Genomic DNA, 24,267 nt, shown 5'->3' with positions numbered 1-24,267 from the left:
TTCTTTGATAACTTAATTAAGTTTTAGGCCATAAGCTTTGAGCTTAACATGATCTGTGCCGTGTGGTTCCCGGCATCAGTACAAAAAAGAATAGGACCACTCCATCTCTTTCCAATGGATGTAGTAAAAGGCGACTAAGGGATAGGCTTACAAACTTGAGATTCTGTTTAAGGCGATGGGCTAGCAACCTTTCACTATTTGAATCTCAATTCTCTACGCTGAAGATTGTAGCTGCAATGATTTTACACTAGCTTGCGTATTGGTACCAACACATCTTAGTTATTTTTTTAGAAGAAAAGCCCATCTAAAAGACAAAAATAGACAGAGCCAAAAGTCTTGTAAAGACTTGGAGACAGCATTTAACTGCTGTAATTAAAATTGTGACAGTGGTAGCCCATCTTGTTCCTCAAAATGAAGTTGATTATTACAACCCAACGGAACTCTGAAACTAGAAGCGCGTCGAATGCCGCGACAAGTGTCCGACACGAAACCAACTCACGGTTTGTGAAACAAACTCGCTGAAAAATAAAATTCTTCTAGGAGTTTCCACTTATCAGCCAGTATTATTGCCTAACATCACAAATAAATCAATATAGATTGTTTTTTTTTAATAATAATAACTCAAATTTTAATTATTTATTATTATATCACAAGAATAAGAACCGAGCCGAGCTTGCATGAACAGAGTTATGAATGTGGATTAAACGAAAGAAGTATGCAGATATCGTGACAAGTGGAAAGATGTAGTCTCTGCAAACCCCTCCGGGAAAAAGGCATGATTTTATGTACGTATGCACAAGTACAATAAAGTAGGTAAATATTCGTACTGTAAACTGGCATATGGCAAGACCACCCATCTACGTGCAAAACACATCACATCTTAATTCCTTACGCGGTAGACAGGGCCAACAGCCTCGCAAAGATTAAATGACCACATTCAGCTGTAAAGCTTAATAATGGAATTCAAATAGAGGAAAATGGCCAGCTCATGCCCAAAATAAGAATCACAAGTTTTTTAGCATATCCCTCAGTCACCTTTTATGATGTCCCTGGGAAAATGACTATTTTAAACGTTGTTTACCTAGCTCCGATTGCTTTTAGCCGTCACTGAAAGTAATAAAGCATGATTTCGTTTTTTGAAAAGAAATAAAAGTACGTGCCAAAAGGAATAAACAACGAAGTCAGTAATGGTCGCAAAAACTGCGACGGACGTCCGCAAAAAGAGACCACTGAGATTTAGTCGGCCAATTAAATGGAGGCTGGAGCTCACTATGCGACTTATCCTACTAATATTATAAATGCGAAAGTTTGTATGTTAGGATGTAAGTATGGATGTTTGTTTCTCTTTCACGCAAAAACTGCTGAACCGATTACGATTAAATTTGGTATGTAAGTAGCTGAAGACCCAGAATAACATGTAGGCTACTTTTTATCCCGGAGTTTCCGCGGGATTGATTCCACGCGGACGAAGTTGCGCGCGGCCTCTAGTATTTTATATTTCCTTGACTGCCAATCAGCTGAAAGTGGTCTACCCCGCAAGGGATATAGACGTGATTATATGAATATATTTATGTTCTTGCTTTCGTGTTGAGGGAAACGAATTAGAACTAAGTAAGAACTGAGAACTACAATTGTTTCATATAGTTCTGGGTAATAGGTGTCTACTATCGCTAAGAGAATGATGGAAAGGAAAATTGATAGACGCATACGCATTAAAAAACATAAGATGATTAATGTAGAATTCAAGTTATTGTGGCCCCTAACTGAAATCTGATTTGGTTCGAAAAGTGAATTCAATGGCTCAGAAAGTAATTGATACATTCCTTTATCGTTTTGGTGATTTGATTGAATTCTTACTTACTAAAATATAAATTACCTAAGCTATTTCCTTAAAAACTTAAAAAGACAAATTTTTACACAAAATTACTGACGTTTCGTAACAGCAAATTGTATCGTGTGTATCTAGTTAGAACAAAATGAGTGCCCGCCGAGCGGCGGTAGGAAGCCATTTGCGCGGGAGCGCCGTTACGTGAGCTATGAAATGACAATACTTCTTCATTCTATTAAACGAGCGTGCCTGTCAATAGATTTCTTTTACTTTGTTACTTTGATACATACTAAATTGTCTGGTTGATATATATTTTCTTCTAGCATCCAATCAGCGGATACTTGTCCAGTATCTGTACTCAGTATGTATTTCAATAGTTTGTTAGTTTGTAATATCTATATTGCATAGAAATTTACACAGTAACAAGAAAATAGTAAGTACATAGTTATAAAAGAAACAAATCACTTGCAATGGCGGACAATAGTTTAGGATATTATCATGGGGAAAAGTATTTATGTTTGTTATTATTAAATATGGTTGTAATTGTTAAGTATGTATAAATGTACACACATGTAGTCACGTCTATATCACTTGCGGGGTGTATAGAGCCAACAGTCTTGAAAAGACTGTATGGCTTTATGAAGTAAATGGAGTTTCAAATAGTGATAGGAATCCCAAGTTTATAAGTATTTTATAACAATTATGGTGAACTTATAATACTCGTCAATTTTACTACGAAACATAATTAAATTAACATGTTGTGAATACACATTCAATATACACATAATGTAAAATGTTAAAGACGTTTTTAAATATCGTCTATTGTTTTTATTGTGGGTGTATTGTTGTATCTGTGGCGAAATCTATCCGCTACATATATAAATATATCCCGCTACATATCTGTTACAACTTCGACTTCTTCTTCCTATTGTTGATAATATAAATCTTTATCTCACACAGTGTACGGTCCAGCCACTTTGCTTTCATCTGGTCTCGACCCCATGATGTCCCATCTACTGGAGATAGTCAGACGCGATGGGCAATTCAGTAGGTAAGATATCAGACGAGACAGACTCGACTTATAATTGATACATACATATGGTCACGTCTTTGAGGGATAGACAGAGCCAACAGTCTTGAAAATACTGAATGGCCACGTTCAGCTATTTGCCTTAGTGACAGAATTGAGATTCAAATAGTGACAGGTTGATAGCCCATCGCCTAAAATAGAATCCCAAGTTTGTAAGCCTACCCCTTAGTCGCCTTTTACGACATCCATTGGAAAGAGATGGAGTGGTCCTATTCTTTTTTGAATTGGTGCCGGGAACCACATGGCAATATAATTGATTAAAGCTTAAATTCACTACAAAAATATAATTTTTAAATTGGTTGTTGACATTTAAGTGGTGAAATATAATGAAAGCCTTATAATAAGGAAACAGGCGTGATCGACATCAGAATGGTACCGGTGTAGTCGTGAACTGACCGCGTTTCAGACAACACGAGAGTTCATGAGACTTTTTCACGTACAAAAAACGTCTTGCCAAAGTTTATTACATCAAGCGGTCTGTTTGAAAATGATTGCAATCAAATTACATAAAGAAATGTCCCTCGACTTGTTGCTCAAATAACAATGCTAGAACTACTAATGTTTCGACAGGTTGATAAACAGTTTGTATTGGTTAGTGGTAACTTGTTATAATGAGCCTACGTGTTTTCATTAACGGCTAAGCTTCTAGTTAGGGATACGTAAGTAATTTTGCAGTTAATTTCTAGAACAAAATATAGTATATATCTGAAAATGTACGTCTACATAAAGATAAAAATTAAGCTTAAGTACTTATAAGTACTTTTTTACGGGTTAAACTTTAGATAAGCCTTGTGCTATTGAATCATGAACTAAAGTAATATATCTTGCGATTTACTTACTGAAGGATGCACGTGCTGCGGAAAGCGCCACTGATGCGAGCGCTACGCATTAACTAATAGCTGTGGAGATCGACCTATTTTTTTTCACTCTGAGTGGATTCACACGTATATCACTTAGTATAATCAGTTACTAAATTTAAGCTTATATAGCTATACTATCGCATTGGGCTAGCCTGTAATGATAACTAAATAAATAAAAATGTATGGCCAGGTTTTTTTCCAATAATCTGTTTTGAAAGGTCAGGAGAGGTGAGGATGTAACCGGGGCTCCCGTCAGAAGGAAGATGAAGAATCTTCTCTTTGCCGTGAGCCCAAATATTATTTAAAATTTCCTCAGAACTAAATTCGATTTTCTCCTTCTTTTAAATTAAAACCACTCGACCGCCAATACTTTTAATGTATACTAAGAAATATTAATTTTTAAAAATAATTGCTTAGTTCAATTGAGAAATTTTTACAGACATTTTTTCTGCCAGCAGCTTTAGAAATAGCCAGGTAGCACAGCATTACAAAAACACTATTTGCCTAATTTTAGTTACAAAAATTGATCAAGCACCGTTTGCAGAAACACTTTGATGTTTATAAATAATAATTTTATTATAGAGTCAAATAATTTATCCCATAAGTCTATAATAATGTGGATGTCGTAAGATTCGATCAAAGAAAAAACATTTTAAATATTCTGTCAACAAATAACGAACAAAGCGATTTGATGGCAGGCAGACTAGCTACGTCAGTACCAATTCTCACTTTGTATTTAAGTCTTTTTGGAAATCTCCAAACCAACTACAAACTATCCAAGTAAAACGAAGACTTAGTTCATCGTATTACAGCCACTGATATTTTTTAATTACTTTAGTTTTAAAATATACAAACCTCATTTCCTGGCAAGATGCTATCTTTGAAATATAAATATTGTCAGAAGTCAAGTTTCTAAAGACGAATTTCAGAAGGTAATGTGTAAGGTGTAATTATTACTCCTTATTAACCCCTGAATGCTGAAATGTTATCTTTATCTGAACTCATGAGTAACAAAAAAGTAACAAACATCCTAATGGTGTTTCTGTTGAAGGATGAATATTAATATTCCTGCACTTATTTAAATGAAAATTTGTATACAATTTTGTGTTCCCAAAAAGGGAAGACAGAAATCATTTCTGAAAGATTATTCCATATCAGTTAACGTTATTGTCTAATAACTTTAGTTGTAAGCTTTCACAAAAATTAAGTTTAAGTGCGGCAAGCCTTATATGGCCAGCACTTGTCTGTTTTGATCTTAGTTCATCTTTAGAAATTCATGCGCTTTTTATTCAATACCTATGTCGTGTGACCTTTGGTTCAATTCAAAAGCTGATTGCTGTGCAGCGTGTCGACAGGCCACAGCCTCTAACACCGGAGACAAGAGGCACATGCAACATCAAAACGTACTACGATACTTCACGACGAATAGTGCATTCGTCCATTAAAAGCTCTAGTAACTATCGCATAATTTTTACTTCTTACAGTCCGCAATCAATGCTTCGGCTTCAATAAAACATTATTAATTATTTAACGTTTTTCTTTACTCGGGACGTATAGTGAACTGTCAGTATTAGTAGAGTTTGTACACTGTAAGACTGTGTGTGAGTTTGTAAATCAACTGATCCTATATTTGCCTCAATAATTTATAAATTTGTAAGCAAGGATCACAAACGTCAAATAAAAACAATCCACATGAATACAATTACTTAAAAAACGCAAAATTTTGTCGCTTGTACCACACGTCCAAATAAAGCGAACGGTCTCTAGTAACAACCGGGGCGCGACGCCCAACCGAGGAGATAAAAACTAAGCCAGCCCTCCCGCCCGGCTCAGTCACCCGCTAAACTCGGCGCGATCGTGATGTCACCACGATGCTCATGACTACTGCTGTCGTGACGTTCTTTCTACTACTGTGCAGTGAAACATGTGTGACCATCAAAGTCCCAGTGATATGGAACGAAGGTGACAGTGAAGTGAAAAATAACGGATTTAACGATGAAGAGTTTACAGTGGATGTGTTTAAACCCAATGTCTTCAAGCAGGATCCTGTACCTGTGGAATACTTCCAATACACAGCAAAAAAGCCTCAGTTTGCCGCTGACGTAGCTGCCTTTCACGGCGTTCCATCTCCAGCTAGCCACTACAAGGCTTATCCCGTGAGACCATATACGGGACAAGAAAAGCCTAATTTGGGTAATCATCGATTACAAGATCAAAACAGAGATATTTTTTCTCCGTTACAGAAATATATACAAAAACAAAATGTAGACAATTATAACAGCCAAATAACTCCAATTGTTTCTAACTACGATGTGTATCACCCATACAAAGCAGAAGAACCAGCTTTGCAGGAAATATACAAAGATCCAGTTCTTGATAAAATTCGAAATGATCTGCGCGATACTAGTAAACGTCTACAAAGTTATGAAAAGGAAGCCGGTAAACCGCAAATAGAGAGTGGCGAATATTTAGAAACTCCTGAAGATACCGATCGTAAAAAAGTGCCACAAAGAAATATACCAGCAAAATATGAAATTCACAGACCGCAAAGACGTCCTATTTATTACAGGCCTATTGCAAAGTATCCTAATCGTGATCAGATTTTAAATCATCGATTTAGACATCCTTGGAATCAGAACTTCGTCAAAATAAGGCCAGCTCATTATCAACCTTTAAAGCATCACTTACAAAAGTTACGCCAACATCATGCCTTAACATATGACGATGAACAAAACGAATACCCGCAAATACCTGCTGCAGAAGAAATTGAACAACCTTCTGATGGGTATGATATATATGAAAAGGGTAAGCAAAAGTACGTACAATTAAGAAATAACTTGGATGAATCAATAAATCAAGCGGTGCGGAAAAATCGACCACTAGTATCACAAAAACTCGAACTACAACCAAATGAGCAATCTGAAATCAATGAAGAAGATGAGTTTGTACCGATAAAAAGTTATGCTCAAGTACGAAAAACTGAGACTACCAAGCATTTGCCTAAATCGGCTGCATACGAAGACGCAGATACTTACGAAGAAATACGTAATGCACCTCGCCTTAAAGAAGCAGTAAAGACTACTAAAGCACAAACAGTTTACACAGAGGAAGGATATGAAGATTCAGCATATGATCACGCAGGTGAGCAAAAACATGCATCAGATCATGAAGCGCATGGTGGTTATCTTAAAGAAAACGAAATCAGCGGTGGAAAATACAAGATACCCTCTGTTAGTAATAATCACGACGATGGTAAGGGATCTGCTTATAGAAACCAATTATTACATGGAGAAAAATGGAATAACATCGATAAAGACCATGATGAAGAAACCGAATCTGAACTATATACAGAAACTGAACATGAACAATCTGCTGAAGCAGACACTCAAAATAAAATCACTCGAGAAAACGAAGACAGTCAAAGAAATAAAAGAGAAAATGAATTAACAGAAGATAAAGAAAAAAGCTTAAATAATACTGAACATGATGTAGGAAAAAGGGAAGTAAACTTTGAAGTGCCTGATATTGATCTAAACTCAACTTTACTAACTGAAGCTGAAATATTAGAAATAGCAAAAGAAAAAATCATAAATAATGACGATATTTTACACAAATATCCATATTATTTTGAAAATATTACAACTATCCATAAAAATTCTCCATTGAGATACGCTGAAAATTTGAAATTTATACCAAAAAAATCGAATGGTGGTACTGAATTTTACGATTCAAGGTCGCACATAATATGCCCAGAGGTTGATAAAAAGGTCGATGCTATTCCAAAAAAGCTGAAGAAGAAGGGACATCCTGATAGCAAAGAAGAAGGTGCAGATAGTGACGGTGCAGAAGAAATAGACGATGAGGTTGAGGAACAACCTCGACTAAGTGGACTTGGTGATAAGATAGATTGTTTTAAAGCTAAATATTTTGGCGAAAATCCATTAGATAGTCCTTTTTTTAAAGAAGAAATTATAACTAATCCGGAACCCGTAACAGCCCCAAATATTTTATCATACCAACTTTCACAAAAATTATCCCAAAAAAAACCAAAAATTACAGAAAATATTAAGCATAACAGCTACGGTGACATTTTCGATTTAATCAATAAAATGCGAAGTAGTGGAATATTTTTTGAAGAATCGTTAGTTAATGGTAGCAGAAGCATATTGAATCCTTTAAATTTCCCATTGAATACTTCTTTCAGCAGCAATGATCTGTCTCAGCAATATAATGGTTTTACCGATAAAAAAAATAATTTAAACAATTCAAACATTTCTTTGCAACCTTCAACAAATATGACTCAAAGAACGACTCATGATGATACCTTTAACAAAACAATTAAATACGAGGCCTACAAAAATATAGAGGATATAACACAAACACCCATAAGAACAAAACGAGCAGCACCATTTATTTACGAACCATACAAAATTATAAGAGATGGTCAAGTTCAGGAATCAAAAAAGACAACAACTACAAGTAATATTAGTCCGCTTATAAAACAACTTCAATCTAGCAGAGTGGTTGATAAAGTAATAAAACCAGACAAAGACACTTCGAAAGGAAACTTAACTGCAACACGGACGTATAAAGATATTGGCAAAAACGACAGGATACAGTCGAAAAATAGTAAAGAAGTCACTGATTTATCAAATGCAAAATTCGTTGATGTAAATACTGATAAACGTAGAGGTGAACCTAGGTATGAATTAAGAATATCAAACCATAAACCGGAATATACTCCTATCGCAAACAAAAAATCCATGTCAAAACAAGATTTCGAAGAACAAATAAAGAATGTTGAGTCTGATAGAAATCTAAGAAGAACACCTAAAACCTCAGATGTCCAATCTGCAGCTGCTTCTAATAAAGTTCAGAGAACTTTTGCTACAACTCCGTCAAGCCATATTATTAGTGACCATATGTCCAAAAATATAGATGATAATACTGACGATGATGAAGAATATGACTATGAAGAAGACTACGAAGAAGAAAAAGATTTGGAAATAAAGTCGACAACTACAACCACTACAACAACTAAACCAATTTTCAAAAAGAAAATAAGAACTACTTCTACCACAGAAGTCTCCAATAAAGACCATGAGTTAGTTACACAACCTCCTAAGTTAAATTTAATAACAAGATTCCGAACGACTCCGTCTCCTAAGGAAGAAAATGATGACCTTAATTTAAAAAAAACACTTCATAATCACAATAAAGAGGATAATACTGAACTACCTAAGTATAAAGAGAAGAAAAAGAAAAGCACCAAAACAACTTTAGTCACTGATACTCGAAAATATGGAGATGATGATAACAGTGAGGGTGACGTTGAAGATGATATGCGAAAAGAAGAAGTCGATGCTTTGATTGGTATTAAACATGACATGGATGAGTATATTCCCTTGTATGAAAAAGAAGAATTACGAAATAGAAATCACAATAGACAAGTCATTGACTCTAGCGAGGAAGAAGATAATGAAGACGATGATAATGACAGTAGTGATGAAGAAGATGATGATGATGAAGACGATGATGAGAACATTGATGAAGGCAGTGATGAATCAAGTGAAGAAGTTGAAGATAATGAAAAAGAATCTTCAGTCGTCATAACAACACCCGAACCCACAAAACGTACATTAATTAGAACAACAGAAGCTCCTCTACCAACCACAGAAACAAATTACAAACAAGAAAACCTGAAACCTAGGGTATCAAAAAAGAAAATTGAAATTCACAAGGAACTCCCTGTAAATAAGTCTGCTCCTCATGTGACTCAATTTAAACAAGATATAAAAGAAGTTGAAATTGTAAAAGAAATACCAAGAAAAACCAATTCAAAAAATCCTAAAAAGAACACTGAATTATTAGAATTATACAAAGATGAAAATTTGGCAAAAAATATCAATAGACTGAAAGATGTAGAAGTATTTAAAGAGAACTTAAATTTAAAAAGTGGACCAAAACATGGTGGAAATTACAGAAGTGCAAAACTTGTAGAATTAGCTGAAGAAACAAGCTCTGTAGGGCCTATGCATGGCGGAAATTTAAAAATAGATAATAAAGATGAACTAGAAGAAACTGAAAAAGATGCTGAGACATCACAAACACAGCACAAAAAAGCGGTAGAATTTGAATCTGTACCTTCAAGAATGCATGGAGGTAATTTAAAGTCTATTAATAATGATAGACATTTAAAAAAATCTGATGATGAGATTGCTAAATTGACAGAACTTTTAGATACTGACAAAAATTCGCCTTATTATAGGCGTGGAGCTAATTTAAAAGGAAATCAGAGGCGTGGGAGTATAAGAAGTGAAAGGCTGACAGAGCTGACTGATCAGGATAGAGAAAATGAAGATGATTCTAGTGGCAGATCCTATGGGAGCAGCTCTGGGTCGTACAGTGGTAGGAAACAGGGAGGGCGCCCGATGCATGGTGGAAACTATAGAAGTGCTAAGCTTATTCAAGTTGATACTGAAAATTCATCTGAACTTAGCCAAGATACCGAAAGAAGGCCTTTGAAGGAACCTAAAAATAGTGCAGCTGTGCTTTTGAATAGTTTTGTACAAGCTGCCCCAATACTGACTTCAACACCTGCTTATATCTTAGACCCCAGCAAGCGTATGTATTTTTACGTAGACCCGTAAATTGCCCTTATTATAACTCGATGTCAAGGGATAAGTTGGGGTTTGAATAAATTGTAGTTTCAAGAGCTATTTTTGGAATTGCTAAATTAGATAGTGCCAATAAGAGTATTTTGTGTCCAAACTATGATTGTACTAGAAATTCCATGGATATAATAATACAAAATAGTATGGGCGATGTATCGAAGTTTCTGTGATAGGTTTTTTTTTTTATTTTGTACATACGATAATTGTTATGTTATTTAATAAATTTTAATATTTTTCTTAAAAATTTGAATTTTTTAATGTCCCTATCAGTTTTTTTTTATTTTTTATCCAGCACTTTTTAAAGTAATTAGAACATTACGGCCAGAAATTAGCGTAAAGTTATTGATTGCTTTTAAGATTCTTCATTTCGGTTCAATTGTCAACTAGGTTAAACAAATATTGCGTTTGGTCAAGTTCTGTTTGTTTGAATTGACGACCAAGAACTGTTTCAGATTGCGACCTAGCGGGCAATGAACCCTCATAAAGAGCAGCTTTCACTTTCATTACGGTATCGAATACTCATTGTCCATTTTCTAAGCAATATTCTCGATATTAATTAAAGTTGTGAGTGGTATTGCATCAGGAAACATGTTTCAGTTTAGACTTTTGTTAGTCAATCTTTACCACCTCACCTCATTCACGTTTCAATAAATGACAATAATAACGATTTTTATTCAATATAATATAAGTATAATTATTTATTTTGTTGGCAAGTCTTTTCAATACTTACAAAATACTTTGCTTATACAAATACGTAATACTAATTTTTAAGCTTATTTTGAATAAAATTTAGGACAATAATAAATTAAAATAAATTAAACATGAAATAATTATTACATAATTTACATTGCAATTTCCTTTGGGTTTCGTTTGTGATCAAGATATTTTCTAAAAATACTTATTAAGAATATTATTAAGATATTTTACACACACTCATTCTCACTTCAAATCATATTATGGTATACACGTAAATATTAAAATAATACTAACTTAATTATATCATGTTAATGCCTTTTTCCTGCTAGAACTTGATGTTTGAATATTTCTAGAGGAAGGGTGGTTTATCGGCTTCCATTCTGATTCTGGTACAGGTATGTACGTCGAAACGCTATCTTCTCGATCTATAGAGTCATTTTCACCTTCTTTGTCATCTGCTCCAAAGTAATCTATGATAGGGTGATAATTATAATTTACTCTCTTACCGTTCGATGTGAAATTTTCATTTACTATATTACTTTGATCTTGAGGTCTGTATGATGTAGTTCTTTCTGTGGTGACTGCTTGTAATTTTGGTGCTATAGTTATCCTCTTGTGAGGAATGTTGGCAGTTACTTGGCCGATTTCCTGATCTTCCTCATCATTATAGTCTTCCATGGACTCCAAGTTCGAACCGGTCAATGATTCGACTGCTGATGTTCCCGATGATACCAAATCGTCAGGTCCTCCTGATATTTTCTTTCTTAGTGGTCTACGGCTTGGTCTTATAGGCCCCCTCTTAAACTGATTGCTATTGATTTTGTATTTACTTGGCGTCTCTTTAACAAACGAAGCAAAAGAAGAAGGCCCGGACGGAGTAGGGGGTTCTAAATAACTTGGCAGAGTAGCTGTATCAAAATTGGCAGTCCCTACTGCACTGCGAGGGGGTAATGGCCTTTTGACGTTTCTCACCGAAGTAGCTTGATTGAATGAGTCTGGGAAGTATGTATTCCCGTATGAATCCATGGGGTTCGATGATGGTAAATTTCCAGTAGAGATTTCATCATTTTCATTTAATTTGGCATTGCTGAATGGACTTCCCGAAATAAGATTATGGTTATCGGAAAATGGTGGAAAGGATTCTAATTGTTTGTTCAAAGAAGTAAATGGTGGGTTTTTGCTGATGGTAGGTCGGTGTACTGTAGACTGAACGGATTCAAAGGCATGGTTTCCATGTTCGGAAGATAGGTCCTCTCCAGGGAAGTGTTCTGAAGAAGTTTCGTGAATCCTGTGGCCCAGCGGCGGGAAGGACACGCTGTAACCCTCAATATGGCAGGAACAACATGTGGGAACCTAAAATGAGTTAAAATTAACATGTAAATTTTAAAATGTAAAGAAGCGAAGAAGTTTTTTCTGCATTAAATTTGGAGAGTCTTCGCGCATTACCTTGAAGATGTCCATGTGCAGTCCATTCTGCTGGTCCCAGGTGAGCAGCCGGTGGTAGTTGTACACTTGCACGCATTTCGACTTGAAGTTGTCCGTGAGGTAAGTGCACGAGTCTTTCGGTTTCCTATAAGGAAAGAGGGTATTAAGTCTTCGGATTTATTAATTAAACGAAAGTAAGATTGTTCCTTTGTTTTATACCTCTTTACGCGTTATCTACTGATGACAATTTTCTTGAAATTTCACGTATATGTATATAATTAAGAGTCTGGAGAATGTAAAATTTCCACGGGATTTCCAAAAAATACACTATTCTTTTGTACATCGGTGGTGCAGTATTCGCGCAGGCGAAGCTGCGGGTAAAAGCTAGTAATAAATAAAAAAGGGTGTTAAATCATTGTAAGATCGTCATTTCTTTGTGTAATGTAGTAGTACAAAAAATTTGTCGTCAAAGTGTTTGTACAGCACACGACCATCGGAAAGCTATTTCAGTCATACGTACAAACATTTCTCGAGCCTCAGCGTCTGCGTGTGCTCCCCCGTGTTGACGATGTACTTCCACTGGCCCGAGGTGGCGCGCGCGCGCTGCGGCCGCGCGTACTTCACCGCGCTGGGGCACATGAACCCGGCCTCGCCGGCGCCCGCGAAGTCGCGGTTGGCTGTGTCTCCTCGCCTGCAATGTTAACTAAATGTTAATATTTGAAGTTCTTATTGTAAGTGAATTTTTTGTAGACTCTTTTATGAGAATAAATTTCTTTAACCGTAAACTTGGTCAGCTCAACAGGTGAACAGGTCTAGATAAAAAACTTTTGGAGTCATTGCTGTGATGCTAGCGACAGTTTTATTTTTCAGATTTTATAAGTTTTTTTTGTAAATACTATATTGTACATAACAAATTTTTTATAGTAAATAATAAGATATGAAAAAATTAATAAATGCACAATGGCGGACTTATTCCTATGAGGGATTAATGAGGGAGTTTTAATAATTAAATTAATTAGAATTCCCATCTTCTTAGTGACTTACAAATACAAATCTGTTTTCTTATTTCCAGAACAACTAGTCTATCTGTAGTTTCATAAAATTAGAAGTTACTTATGCCATTGCCATTTTTGGTAACACTTATGTACTTTCTGAGTAGGTATTATAACACAGGTATTGTAACGATATTATTTTTACAAATAACTGAGTAAACTGATTTAGATTTACATAGATCCTCCTTTAAATCAATATGAAAACGGCGATAGAATTCACATCATCCGTCTGAGTAATATTTATGTGGTTTTATCTTATTAAATATAAAAAGCGACTCCCACCTGTTGGAGACGAGATAATGGTCAGCTGTATATTTGGCCTCCTGCGCAGGAGTGATGCCGTCCAGCGCGCCCTCGCCCGGGTCCTTGAAGTCCGCCAGCAGCGCGCCCGCCGCCGCCTTGTTCCGCCGTATAGACTGCACTATGGCATCTCTGAAAAGGAACATACACTCATCATCTCTTTGTTCCTTACCAGTTTCACAAATGCTAAAAATCATGCCTTGTTCGCGGAACGGGAGACAGAGACTACATATAGCATTGTTTGAATATTGTCATCATAATGCACAACTACTTTTATGATTTCTAATATAAAATCTAGACGCAAGAGAGCCAGTGAAATGAAAGAGCACCTTTTCTCGAAATATTTGGTGTTTTTTTACTTTACCTTCCATTATTATTACATATATTTATTTTCTCTTTAAATAGAACTAGATCATTTGCCTTTCAAAATATTTCAAAAACTTTATTCAGATAATAGAACATATTTTATTTTTTACTCGTTAGTAATTTTATGAAACAAGATTGAGAACGTGACTCTTTTTACATAAACCACAATACGCTTATTTCATCACCAAAATGTGGAGCACAGCAGTTTCTCCGCGACTCTTTAAAATCCGGGCCTGATCAAACATGTAGACCAACGGCCGGGCCAAGGGCATTAACTGGGCCATTTGACTTGCCTAGTGAGTACATACTGAAGGTCTTTAAAATATTTTATCATATAATTTCAATTATGCTATATGAGCTTTTCTTGTAGGCATAGACCAAATCCTTGCATGATCCTTGAAAACTTCTTTGGCTTCACAACAACATACAGTCATATTTTTATGCATGCTCGTTGGTTTTTTATAATAATAATTTGAATGCGTTCAACTCTAACGCAGATGCTAAGCAAGATGAGGTCTAAGATGGTTCTCATAAGCTCAAATAATGCACTTAAGAAATTTTGACAATACTCACGTAGGATAATCATCAGCGTGCAGACACAGCGTGTTAGTGAACAGCTCACACTTGGCCATTTCGCTGGGGGAGGCGGGGAGTTTCCTGGCGGGCGGGGGTCGCCGGCGGACGGGGGAGACGGCGGGCTCGGCGGTGGTGCGCCGCACTGCTGGCTTGGGGGGGTAGCTGCCGCGGCGGATCAGGTTTCCTGGAAGAATAGCACACATGCATAAGTCACGTCTGTTTCTGGTATAAAAAGAGTCAAACTCTGAATTACTGGATATATTGAAGATTGTCACTAATACTATAATAACAGTTTCTGAGTGTGTTTTGGTTGCATATTTTATAGGTGTTATTATTTTACAGTTCAGAGCTATCCGAAATAATTGGACATTACATTAAGAGACTACCTCTACTGACTTCCACTGATCAAGGATAAAATCATTAAAATTTCTGTTTTAACTTGCATATTTCACGCAGAAATCTTGAAGCATCTTTACCTTAATATTTTGAGTATATGTAGCAAATTATCTCCAATTTTCATTTACATGTAGGTACTTACAACTCGTACTTGTCAAATAAAATTTAACTGACAATCAGTTTGATTATTTTATGAGTCTCTCTCTTTATTGAAACTTTACCTTTTCTATCAATGTATCTGTTGACGGACCTCAACCTCTCAGCCACCGGTAGGTCCTGCGCCAGCGTCTGGTTGCTGGAGTCCGCCGTGAGGTCCGGCATGCCCACCTCTGTTCTCGAAGCATTCTTCACTTTGGAGATCGTGGCCACTTCTGAAGTACTGACCATTGCGATTTTTTTGGCGTTCTTCTGGAAATTCAAAAATTACATACATAAAATCAAGCCTCATCTTTCCCATTGCCACGATTTTTGCTAATTTCTTTCGCTTCGTCCACATTGATTCAAATTTTTCAAATTCAAATTCAAAATTTTTATTCATTATTATGGGATACTTCACATCGCTTAATAATTTTCAAAATTTTTGGGTTTCACAACATAGGTTAATAACTCTCCTCACCTACCCTATGTGGCCCTGAAGGTCATATTAATTGCATTAAAAAACAAGAAAAATTGTAAATAAGTAATTAGCAATATTTAAGCAACTTTGAAAACACTAAAGACCTTTAAAAAGACCATAATTCTCTTCGTAAAATTTCCAAGAGAGCGTAAACCCTGTCAAAAGTCGAGTAGGAGGTATGGACAGTATATGGATGTAGTTAACATGTATGCAAGTAACAAGTGCCATTTAGATTTAGATGATCTAGTATTGTGGCTACTCACATCATCCGCAAGTGTGTCAATTGCCGTGTGGTTATGATCTTTATCGTCTTGTTTCGTATCAAGTTTCAAATTTTGTGTGTCTGCTTTGTTTTCAATAGTTTTCTGTTGTGTGCCTGAGTTATTAGGTTGTTGGTTGCCTCTAATGCGATTTCTTAGTCTCTGGGCGAGTGTGAGTGGTCTTTTTGTTGTTTGTTCTTCAAACCCTGTGTCGAAAGGTTCTTCGTCGAGAACTGTGTCCTCAGTGAATGACCGTCTTAGTAGCTGTGCTGGTGGCGCCTGTGTGATCTTGACTTCCCTTAGCTCCTTCCCCGGGCCGACCGCTCGTCTAATTAGATTGGCCATGTCTAACAGTATCGGGAGCATCAGATCTGTGGTCGTGTTCACGTTGTTACCAAACATCGATCTCACCTGAAATCAGAAATCAAATTTCAATTATAGAACATTTCTATGTTCATCTCTTTCTTGTTCTAATAACATGAGCATTTATAACATACTAGCTGAGCCCGCGACTTCGTCCGCGTGTAATAGTTATTTTGGGTATCAATGAAGCCCTCAAGGATGAAAAATTTACCCCGTTTTTTTTTTTTCACATTTTCCATTATTTAATTTTGCTCCTAATAGTTGCAGCATGATGTTATATAGCCTAAAGCCTTCCTTGATAAATGGTCTTTTCAACACAAAAATATTTTTTCAATTTGAACCAGTAGTTCCTGAGATTAGCGCGTTCAAACAAACAAACTCTTTAGCTTTATAATATTAATATAGATGTAGGAAGGACGGTTCGTAAAAAGTAGGATGCTTTAGATTAATATTTGTGTCAGTTTCAATTATTATTTTCACTTTTACCAAAATGTTGTTCTATTTATAAGTAAATCTTCAAAATAACAACTGGTTAATACGCCATTCAATATGAATAACTATTAACAGTAACTATGAGAAACACTTACGAATGATATAACTATTTAAATTAATAACCCACTAAGAATTAGTTTTACATCGCACAATGATAAACGCGATAGTAAAATCTCGAAAATTATTTAACAATAGATATTATATTACTATTCTTAGCACACACGAAGGTGGTGAGAAAACCTAGTCCCACTTTGTTCATATCTCTGAAACTGTGTGATATATTGTTTGTTACGTTTGACTTGAGGTTAGATCACTAATTAGTGGGTTATATAATGAACAAAAGTATTGTTTGACAAACAATAATTTTCTGCACAAATTCGTAAACAACCTTAACATGATTTTAAAGGGTCAAATCAGAAGGTTAATAAGTTTAAGTATTCTTTGGTGCGAATAAATATTGTCGCTGTGGACGGGTCAATGTTAAGATATCATTCAAACTCAAACATTTTCATTTTCATATGAGGAGTGTTCTCTACTCAGTGTGATTAGTATAACGAAGTTTCCTACCTCGAAAATTAAGAAAGTTATAATTTTAAGTCTTCAAAAGCGTCTTAAAGATAAAAAAAACTAGGGCATCATAAATTGCCTTTCCTTAGGACCTATATAGTGTCAATCAGGTTAAGACTTAATCATTTTACAGCATATAAAGTATGTATCAGTTTGGTGATATACTGACCCAACTACTTACTGCATGTCGTAAAATGCTACTAAGAGAAAGGCCAATAAAATTGGGATTCTTTTCGTAGACCATGGGCTAGCAACCTGTCAAGGGATATAGACGTGATTATGTATATGTATTTCTAAGATATGCCTAATAGAAAGAGCTAAAGGTATAAACTTTGTGATAAATTCCAGACTGATCTTTAACGGAACTGCGTTTTGTAACTACTATTTTTACTAAAATAATAATCAATATTATGAAACCAAAAACAAAAATTACATACACACTATAAATGCGAATATAAACCTTATAATCATGCGTTCACATAATAATAATGCGTGATACACAAAGCATTCGAGTTCGAAAATTAAGGCACCTATTCTGCACCGTTCGACTTGGCGCCGGAGCCGTGTGAATCCATCTCGAATGACGCAATACCGTTAAATCCAGTTAAAATACCATAAACAGCGAAAGCGGCCGCTGCCGAAAAGAAAGTAAATCTCAAGTGTTTCTCCTTCGAGTACTGCCGCTTGAACTTGATCGGAGACCGGGATCTCTTCAAATGATTGTGTGATTGTGCGTCGCTGGCTCAGCGGTGAAGGTATCTGATTTGTAAGCGAGAGATGCAGACTTCGATGACAATAACTAATACAGCTGTGTCTATGAGAGTTTTCGACGAGAAATTAGTCGGTTTAACGGTGAGCGAGAATGTCGGTTGAAAATCTGCACATGTTAGCATCTGTGCAATGAGGATAATAATATTATTCCATTCAAGTTAACGGTTACTGAAATTATTTAACATTTATTTGAACCCAATTGCTGCATACTTATTACAGTATTGAATCTTACAAATTTGATATTTGATTACAACTCAAAAATTGTGCGAGCTACTGTTTTCTATCTGATGTAAGTTGGTCCCAAAATGAAAAGTTCAAATAAATCAATTAGGCTGACAATTTCCAAGTACATATCCTAATAATTAGTGGACCACGCTCATTACATTCATAATTATACGATGATAGGAATGTTGCATGTTTTCTTCACTTCCAGTAAAGAAACTGATATATAAATGCAAATATATTTGCATGTGTCATTATTTATCAAACAAATGCATGGCCCATGTTCGTTCATAAGATAATCAGTGGGTGCTCACGAGCGCGCATCGTCAACAAATTATTGATTTCCGAGGAATATCTTGTTGTGTTCAACAGACACGCAATTCAATGTAAGGTTTCAGGAGTGAGTTACATTAAAATTATTGCATCCAAATACCTTAGCAGACTATATAATTAATATATGATTGATTCTGATAAGCTGTTAATAAAATTTGGTAATAAATATTTCATGGAACACGCTCGGCTAGACAAGGAAAAATCCAGGGTGAACAAAAACGTGGGAGGAGGAAAATCAGTTTTTCTTTCGTGCTGCAGTTTCAAAAGTTAAGTCATGGCTTCACTTTTGAAATTGCTGTCTATGTAATATTCGTCGAAAAGAGACGAATTCGACCTTGCAAGAAGAATCGTTTTCGTAGAGTTTTATATTACACTGGCTGTTACTTGCAAGTTATTATGCGTAGAAGAGTCTATCATGGTTAACATATGGTGTTCTTAATACCAAAATAATTTAGACATAGCAAAATTAAAAGTTTTTTTATGGTGAGTTGAAATTTTTTTTGTAGTGTAAATTCTCTACAGTTCTCAAGGAGGAGCTTGCGAGATATAATTATAGCAATACCGACTGGACATACTACGTACACGCAAATCACGAGATGTCAAATAATTTATTTCCTTCGATTGCGCACGCGCACGCACGTCGCTTCCGTAAACTGTGACAAGTGTGCGACCACATTTGTAAGTTTAGAGAGATTATTATTTATTTGCAGTCACAACTTAAAACTTGTCTACTTGTACTATGATTAAAGTTAGGCAGATAAACGATTTACTGAAAAATAGGACCTGTCTAGCAGTGATTTTAGGCTTTCCAGCATCATAGGGTTTTTCTATAGTTCATTCTAGTTTATTGGATTGAAACTGGATAGACAGCATATAAGTGCGTTTATGTCAACAGCTGCTTGTAAAAAAAAGATCATTTATAGTCAGGCTAACGGCATACTTAAGCAACTTTCCTTGGGAATAAAACCTGCCGTTGACCCTGACAGAACTATTATACATACATACATAAATCACGCCTCTTTCCCGGAGGGGTAGGCAGAGACCACATCTTTCCACATGTCACGATCACTGCATACTTCTTTCGGTTCATCCACATTTATAACTCTCTTCATGCAAGCTTGTCGGTTTCGGGTACTCTTGACCTGACCTTTTACTAGAACGTCTCCGATTATATCAAGGTAAGTCAGAACTAAGTATTACACACTTGCGAAAAAAGATACTACCTATAAAGAAATCTATATATGTTAAAAAAATACTACATACAATTAAATCTTTTTATTATATTGTCAATTTAGTTTAAAAAGCAACAGTTTGTTTCTGTAACATGCTGTGAAAGTGAAAAATACTGTGAGTAATGCGCAGTCAGATGACGCGGCGACATTATCGTGGAACTATGTACCTACTTCATTGTAAAAAAAAGTTTGAAGTCATAAGAAAATGTTACCTATATTTACTAACTTTATGAACTTTATAGTTTCAGCCTCTAGCCTCTTCATGAATGTAAGCTTGTTTGATTAATTACTTATGTCAAGGCTTAGTAGGAGAAACTCGAAAACTGTGACGATAAAGAAGCAAAGAAAGATTTATTATTCCAAAAATAAATATTCAAAATTTAAAAACCATCGTGGAAAATGTTTTTCTCAATTCGTAGCATAATGATGTAAGGTGCCTTACTTAAGATGGCAAATTAAGTATCTAAGATCAATTTTGACAATACTGGGCAAAATAAACCTAATGTTATTTTGTGTTTAACTGTTCAACAAGGACTTTTAAACATTTTACTTGTTCTAATTTTTCCGGTTCATTTTAGTTCTGTGATTAGAAGACCTACGATGCATATTTTTATGCTACAGATATTTTAGCAGATTATTTCTTCTTATAAATATGTATCTGATATAAATACTGTGCGCGTAATGAAGCATGCGCGTGCGCCGGGCCGTGTATCCACGTTTCTAAACCGTTCTCAACGTATAGCTTACAGCGATACACTAAACCACTATTATACCAATAACAAGTGTATCTATCATCTGAATTAAATGAAGGTGTGAAGGCAAATGTAATAAATTATTTTATAAACATACATACTTGTAGTCATGTCTTTAAAGAGGTAGCGAGGTAGATAGAGCCAACATTGATAGACAGAGGCCACATTCAGCTGTTTGGCTTAAATATAGAATTGAGGTTCAAATAGTGACAGGTTGCTAGCCTATTACTTAAGAGAAAAATCCCAAGTTTATAAGCCTATCCCTTAGTCCCCTTTTACGACATCAAATTATTATTATGCATTTTCAAAATTAGTGTGTTAGAATATCATCGAACTTCTATTGATTTGAGAAATCATGAAAGAACGTACACTACGGGCCAACAAAAATGCTCCATTTACGACACGAGGGAGAATTAGTTCTCACAGTTATGACTTTTTACTTTCTGTATTGCGATTAGTGGCGCAATTATCTGTGAACGGGAAATCTGAAGAAAATGTGGAAATGTTGCAGGGAAATCAATGGATTCGGTGGAAACCGATGCGATTACCTTTTTGTTACTAGTCACACGTTATTACTTGCGTGCTTCTGTAACATCACAAATATACTACAGTTTTGAATATGACATTGTGTGTTATGGGTCTCGAAAATATTGTTATATAAAAAATATGACTTTTTCACCCATAAACCTGGTCTAGGTTTGACCGTATTTTACAAATACCTATACCTTGCAATTGTAAAATACTACGACATTTTAATTTATGTATTTATTTATATGTATTATAACTAAGTGAACATCGAATAGGTACTAGTTCAATAAATTAGAATAGGTATAATATTATTTTAAATGATTTCACGTATGTTAAAAAAAAGGTAATTAGCTGTAGAAACTCCACAACCAAACAAATAGATTCAATTATATGACACATTTTTTTGCTATGTACACAATAACACATAACATTACTTACACTGTAAATCTGCCATTTCATATCCAATAAGCGTCAGTAAAAGTTGAATGCAGCATTTAGAAAAGTCGCAATATACCAGATGGCATTGTTCGATGATCGAGCGCAGAATAATCAGCCATTAGAGAGGAGAGCTGGGTGAGCAACGCGGCCGTTTTTTTTGTCTCCAAGTGTATTTTCACGCGTTTTGTATGACGCGAATCGATGCAATTAAAAATGAAACGAGTAATTAGATTTTTTTGAAATCATGCTCATTTTCTTTCTATTTCAAGCTGGTAAGGAAGCGAAAATAAATCCAAATAGTTGGTATTATAAGAGAAATAGATTTATTTCAAAATAGCATACCTACAAGTTATATCTCTTAATGTTATAATTTGAAATTATGCTCCTTTTTCGGATAGTTAGACAGATACATTTTTTACTCAGGTCGATGCTTGCTAACCATTTTTCTTCGTCTACAGTTTATTAGAAATTTTACAAGAAAAATATTGGCGTGATGAATATGTTTATGAATTGATTGTTCAGAGATTATGAAGTATTCAGTTACGATAAATATGAATTGATCTATCAATAACGCTTTTGTAGTAAATTAAGGTAAATTTTATCCATACTACACACTAATATTACGTATAATTATGTCTACTTTACTATACAGAGTCTGTGATTCTTGCTTTTTGTAATTATAATATTTTGTTAAGTAATTATCTTGCGTTACCATGAGTAGTAACATTTCTCCTAATCTAAATTCAAATTGTTATAACACTTTTAAACAAACTCTACAGCGCGTAAATTTTTTTATCAGACTTCTTTTAATTAATCTTTATTTAATTGTAACGACAGTGTAATTCTATGATAACATATTGTGTTACAACAAGTTTCTGCATTAAATCAAATTGAAAGTAGTATCAAGTGTATCACTATATTATGATTTTTAAAACGTCTGTGTTATCAAATACCGAGAAGCTTTTACATGAATAATATTTTGAGATTAAGGGGTAGACAGAGCCATCAGTCTCGGAAAAACGTTCAGTTGGATGGATGGCTTAATGATATAATTGAGGTGCAGATAGTGATATTGAAGCACAAAAGAGGAATCCCAAGTTTATAAGCGTTTAAGTTTAGCATTGCTTACAACACGTTATTGGCTTCAACAACAATATTCAACATCTTCAAAACAAATAGAAAAACTAACGGATTGTAATGAGCTTAAACTTAAGCCTCGAATATTATTAAGAAATGTGTGTCAAACAAACCAGCTTTATTGACTCCGTGGTCAATATGCCAAATCCCAAATATTGCTCTAACATGGACCTTAAGTATTTTAGAGGTTAATACAATACTAACATTGAATTAGTCAACACTTAGATAAATAAAACACTACTGATCTAAAAGAATCTAATCTTGCTAGTTTTTTTCACGCAATAGCACGCACGGGACTCACGATACGATGAAGATAAAGGAGTTTACATGCTTAAATTTATCGGCGAAACAACTTATTTATGATGTTAAAAATTTTGAAAAGGAGATTAATTAAGAATAATTATTATTTTTAAGTTATTTAATTTAAAATACACTTAAGTGTTGAATAAATAAATGAAGTCCATGCCTTTAATAATATATTAGTGATAATTCACTTCACCAGCAGCCTTAGCCTAGACCCGTAACCACAACAAGTTAAATTAGAATAAATCACCTGCGATAAATTTAGCGGCGGTCTCCCGGGCGGCGGGGTGACCTGGCTGGCCACCAGCGCCGCCAGCGCCACCCGCTGCGACCCCGACATCGCCCGGATGATCGGCACTATCTGCGCGAACTTCCCCACGTGGTCCTTGCGCTCCAGGGCGCGCAGCACCGCCTCCTTTATCAGCCCCTCCTTGGACCTCATCTTGTACGAAGGCTTGTAACTCACACTCCTCTTAGTCGTCACTTCTTCAGATAAATCCTCCTCAAAAGAATCCAAATTATACTGAGGCCGGTGAGAATTTGTCACCCCCGTAGGCTTTATTATCCTCACAGGCGGTTTCACGAATGTCTGATAATGTCTCGATTCCTGCGCTATCATCACTTCGTCGGGATCGGAGAACTCAAAGTCTTTTAACTCCTCCTCCGCAACTACTACTACTATTAAAAATATCAAAAGCTTCAACGCCATTTCGAAAAAAAATGCGATCTCTAAATTGTCATTATTAGAAAAATTGGTTATTATCCGCACGTAACGCACTGAACATATTCACATGTTAATTAAAGTTTTTGTGGGCGATGTTGCGCGCGCGTCGCTTTCCTCGAGCCGCGGCAGAATGAACGCACGCGCTTCCCCACACGATTCGTTCTCATCTCATATTTACAGGTGTCAGATAATGCCGGAACTGCCAACTTTCACCGGCTTAGGGTCACCGACGATCGCGCGGATTCTGATAACTCATCCAGTTATCA

At 35.5% G+C, this 24,267-nt stretch overlaps 2 protein-coding genes across 2 annotated transcripts; one reads left to right on the top strand and one right to left on the bottom strand.

Annotated features, from left to right (window-relative positions):
• The first annotated feature begins 5,649 nt into the window (after positions 1-5,649).
• Positions 5,650-10,428, top strand: LOC106130796 (MATH and LRR domain-containing protein PFE0570w-like). Its single transcript, XM_060945155.1, has one exon. The coding sequence runs from the start codon at positions 5,650-5,652 to the stop codon at positions 10,426-10,428; it is 4,779 nt and encodes a 1,592-aa protein (XP_060801138.1).
• Positions 10,429-11,315: 887 nt separating this feature from the next.
• On the bottom strand, positions 11,316-23,986 carry LOC106130797 (neurotrophin 1). The gene is made up of 8 exons (XM_060945260.1): positions 23,528-23,986; positions 16,167-16,550; positions 15,485-15,668; positions 14,865-15,051; positions 13,908-14,057; positions 13,094-13,264; positions 12,595-12,718; positions 11,316-12,501 (listed from the first exon to the last, which is right to left on the bottom strand). The coding sequence occupies exons 1-8, from the start codon at positions 23,984-23,986 to the stop codon at positions 11,452-11,454; spliced, it is 2,709 nt and encodes a 902-aa protein (XP_060801243.1). The 3' UTR covers positions 11,316-11,451.
• Positions 23,987-24,267: the final 281 nt, after the last annotated feature.

Source organism: Amyelois transitella, chromosome 7 (assembly GCF_032362555.1).
Source record: "Amyelois transitella isolate CPQ chromosome 7, ilAmyTran1.1, whole genome shotgun sequence".
In the NCBI taxonomy this organism is placed as follows: domain Eukaryota; kingdom Metazoa; phylum Arthropoda; class Insecta; order Lepidoptera; family Pyralidae; genus Amyelois; species Amyelois transitella.
This window is presented reverse-complemented; position numbering and strand designations above follow the sequence as displayed.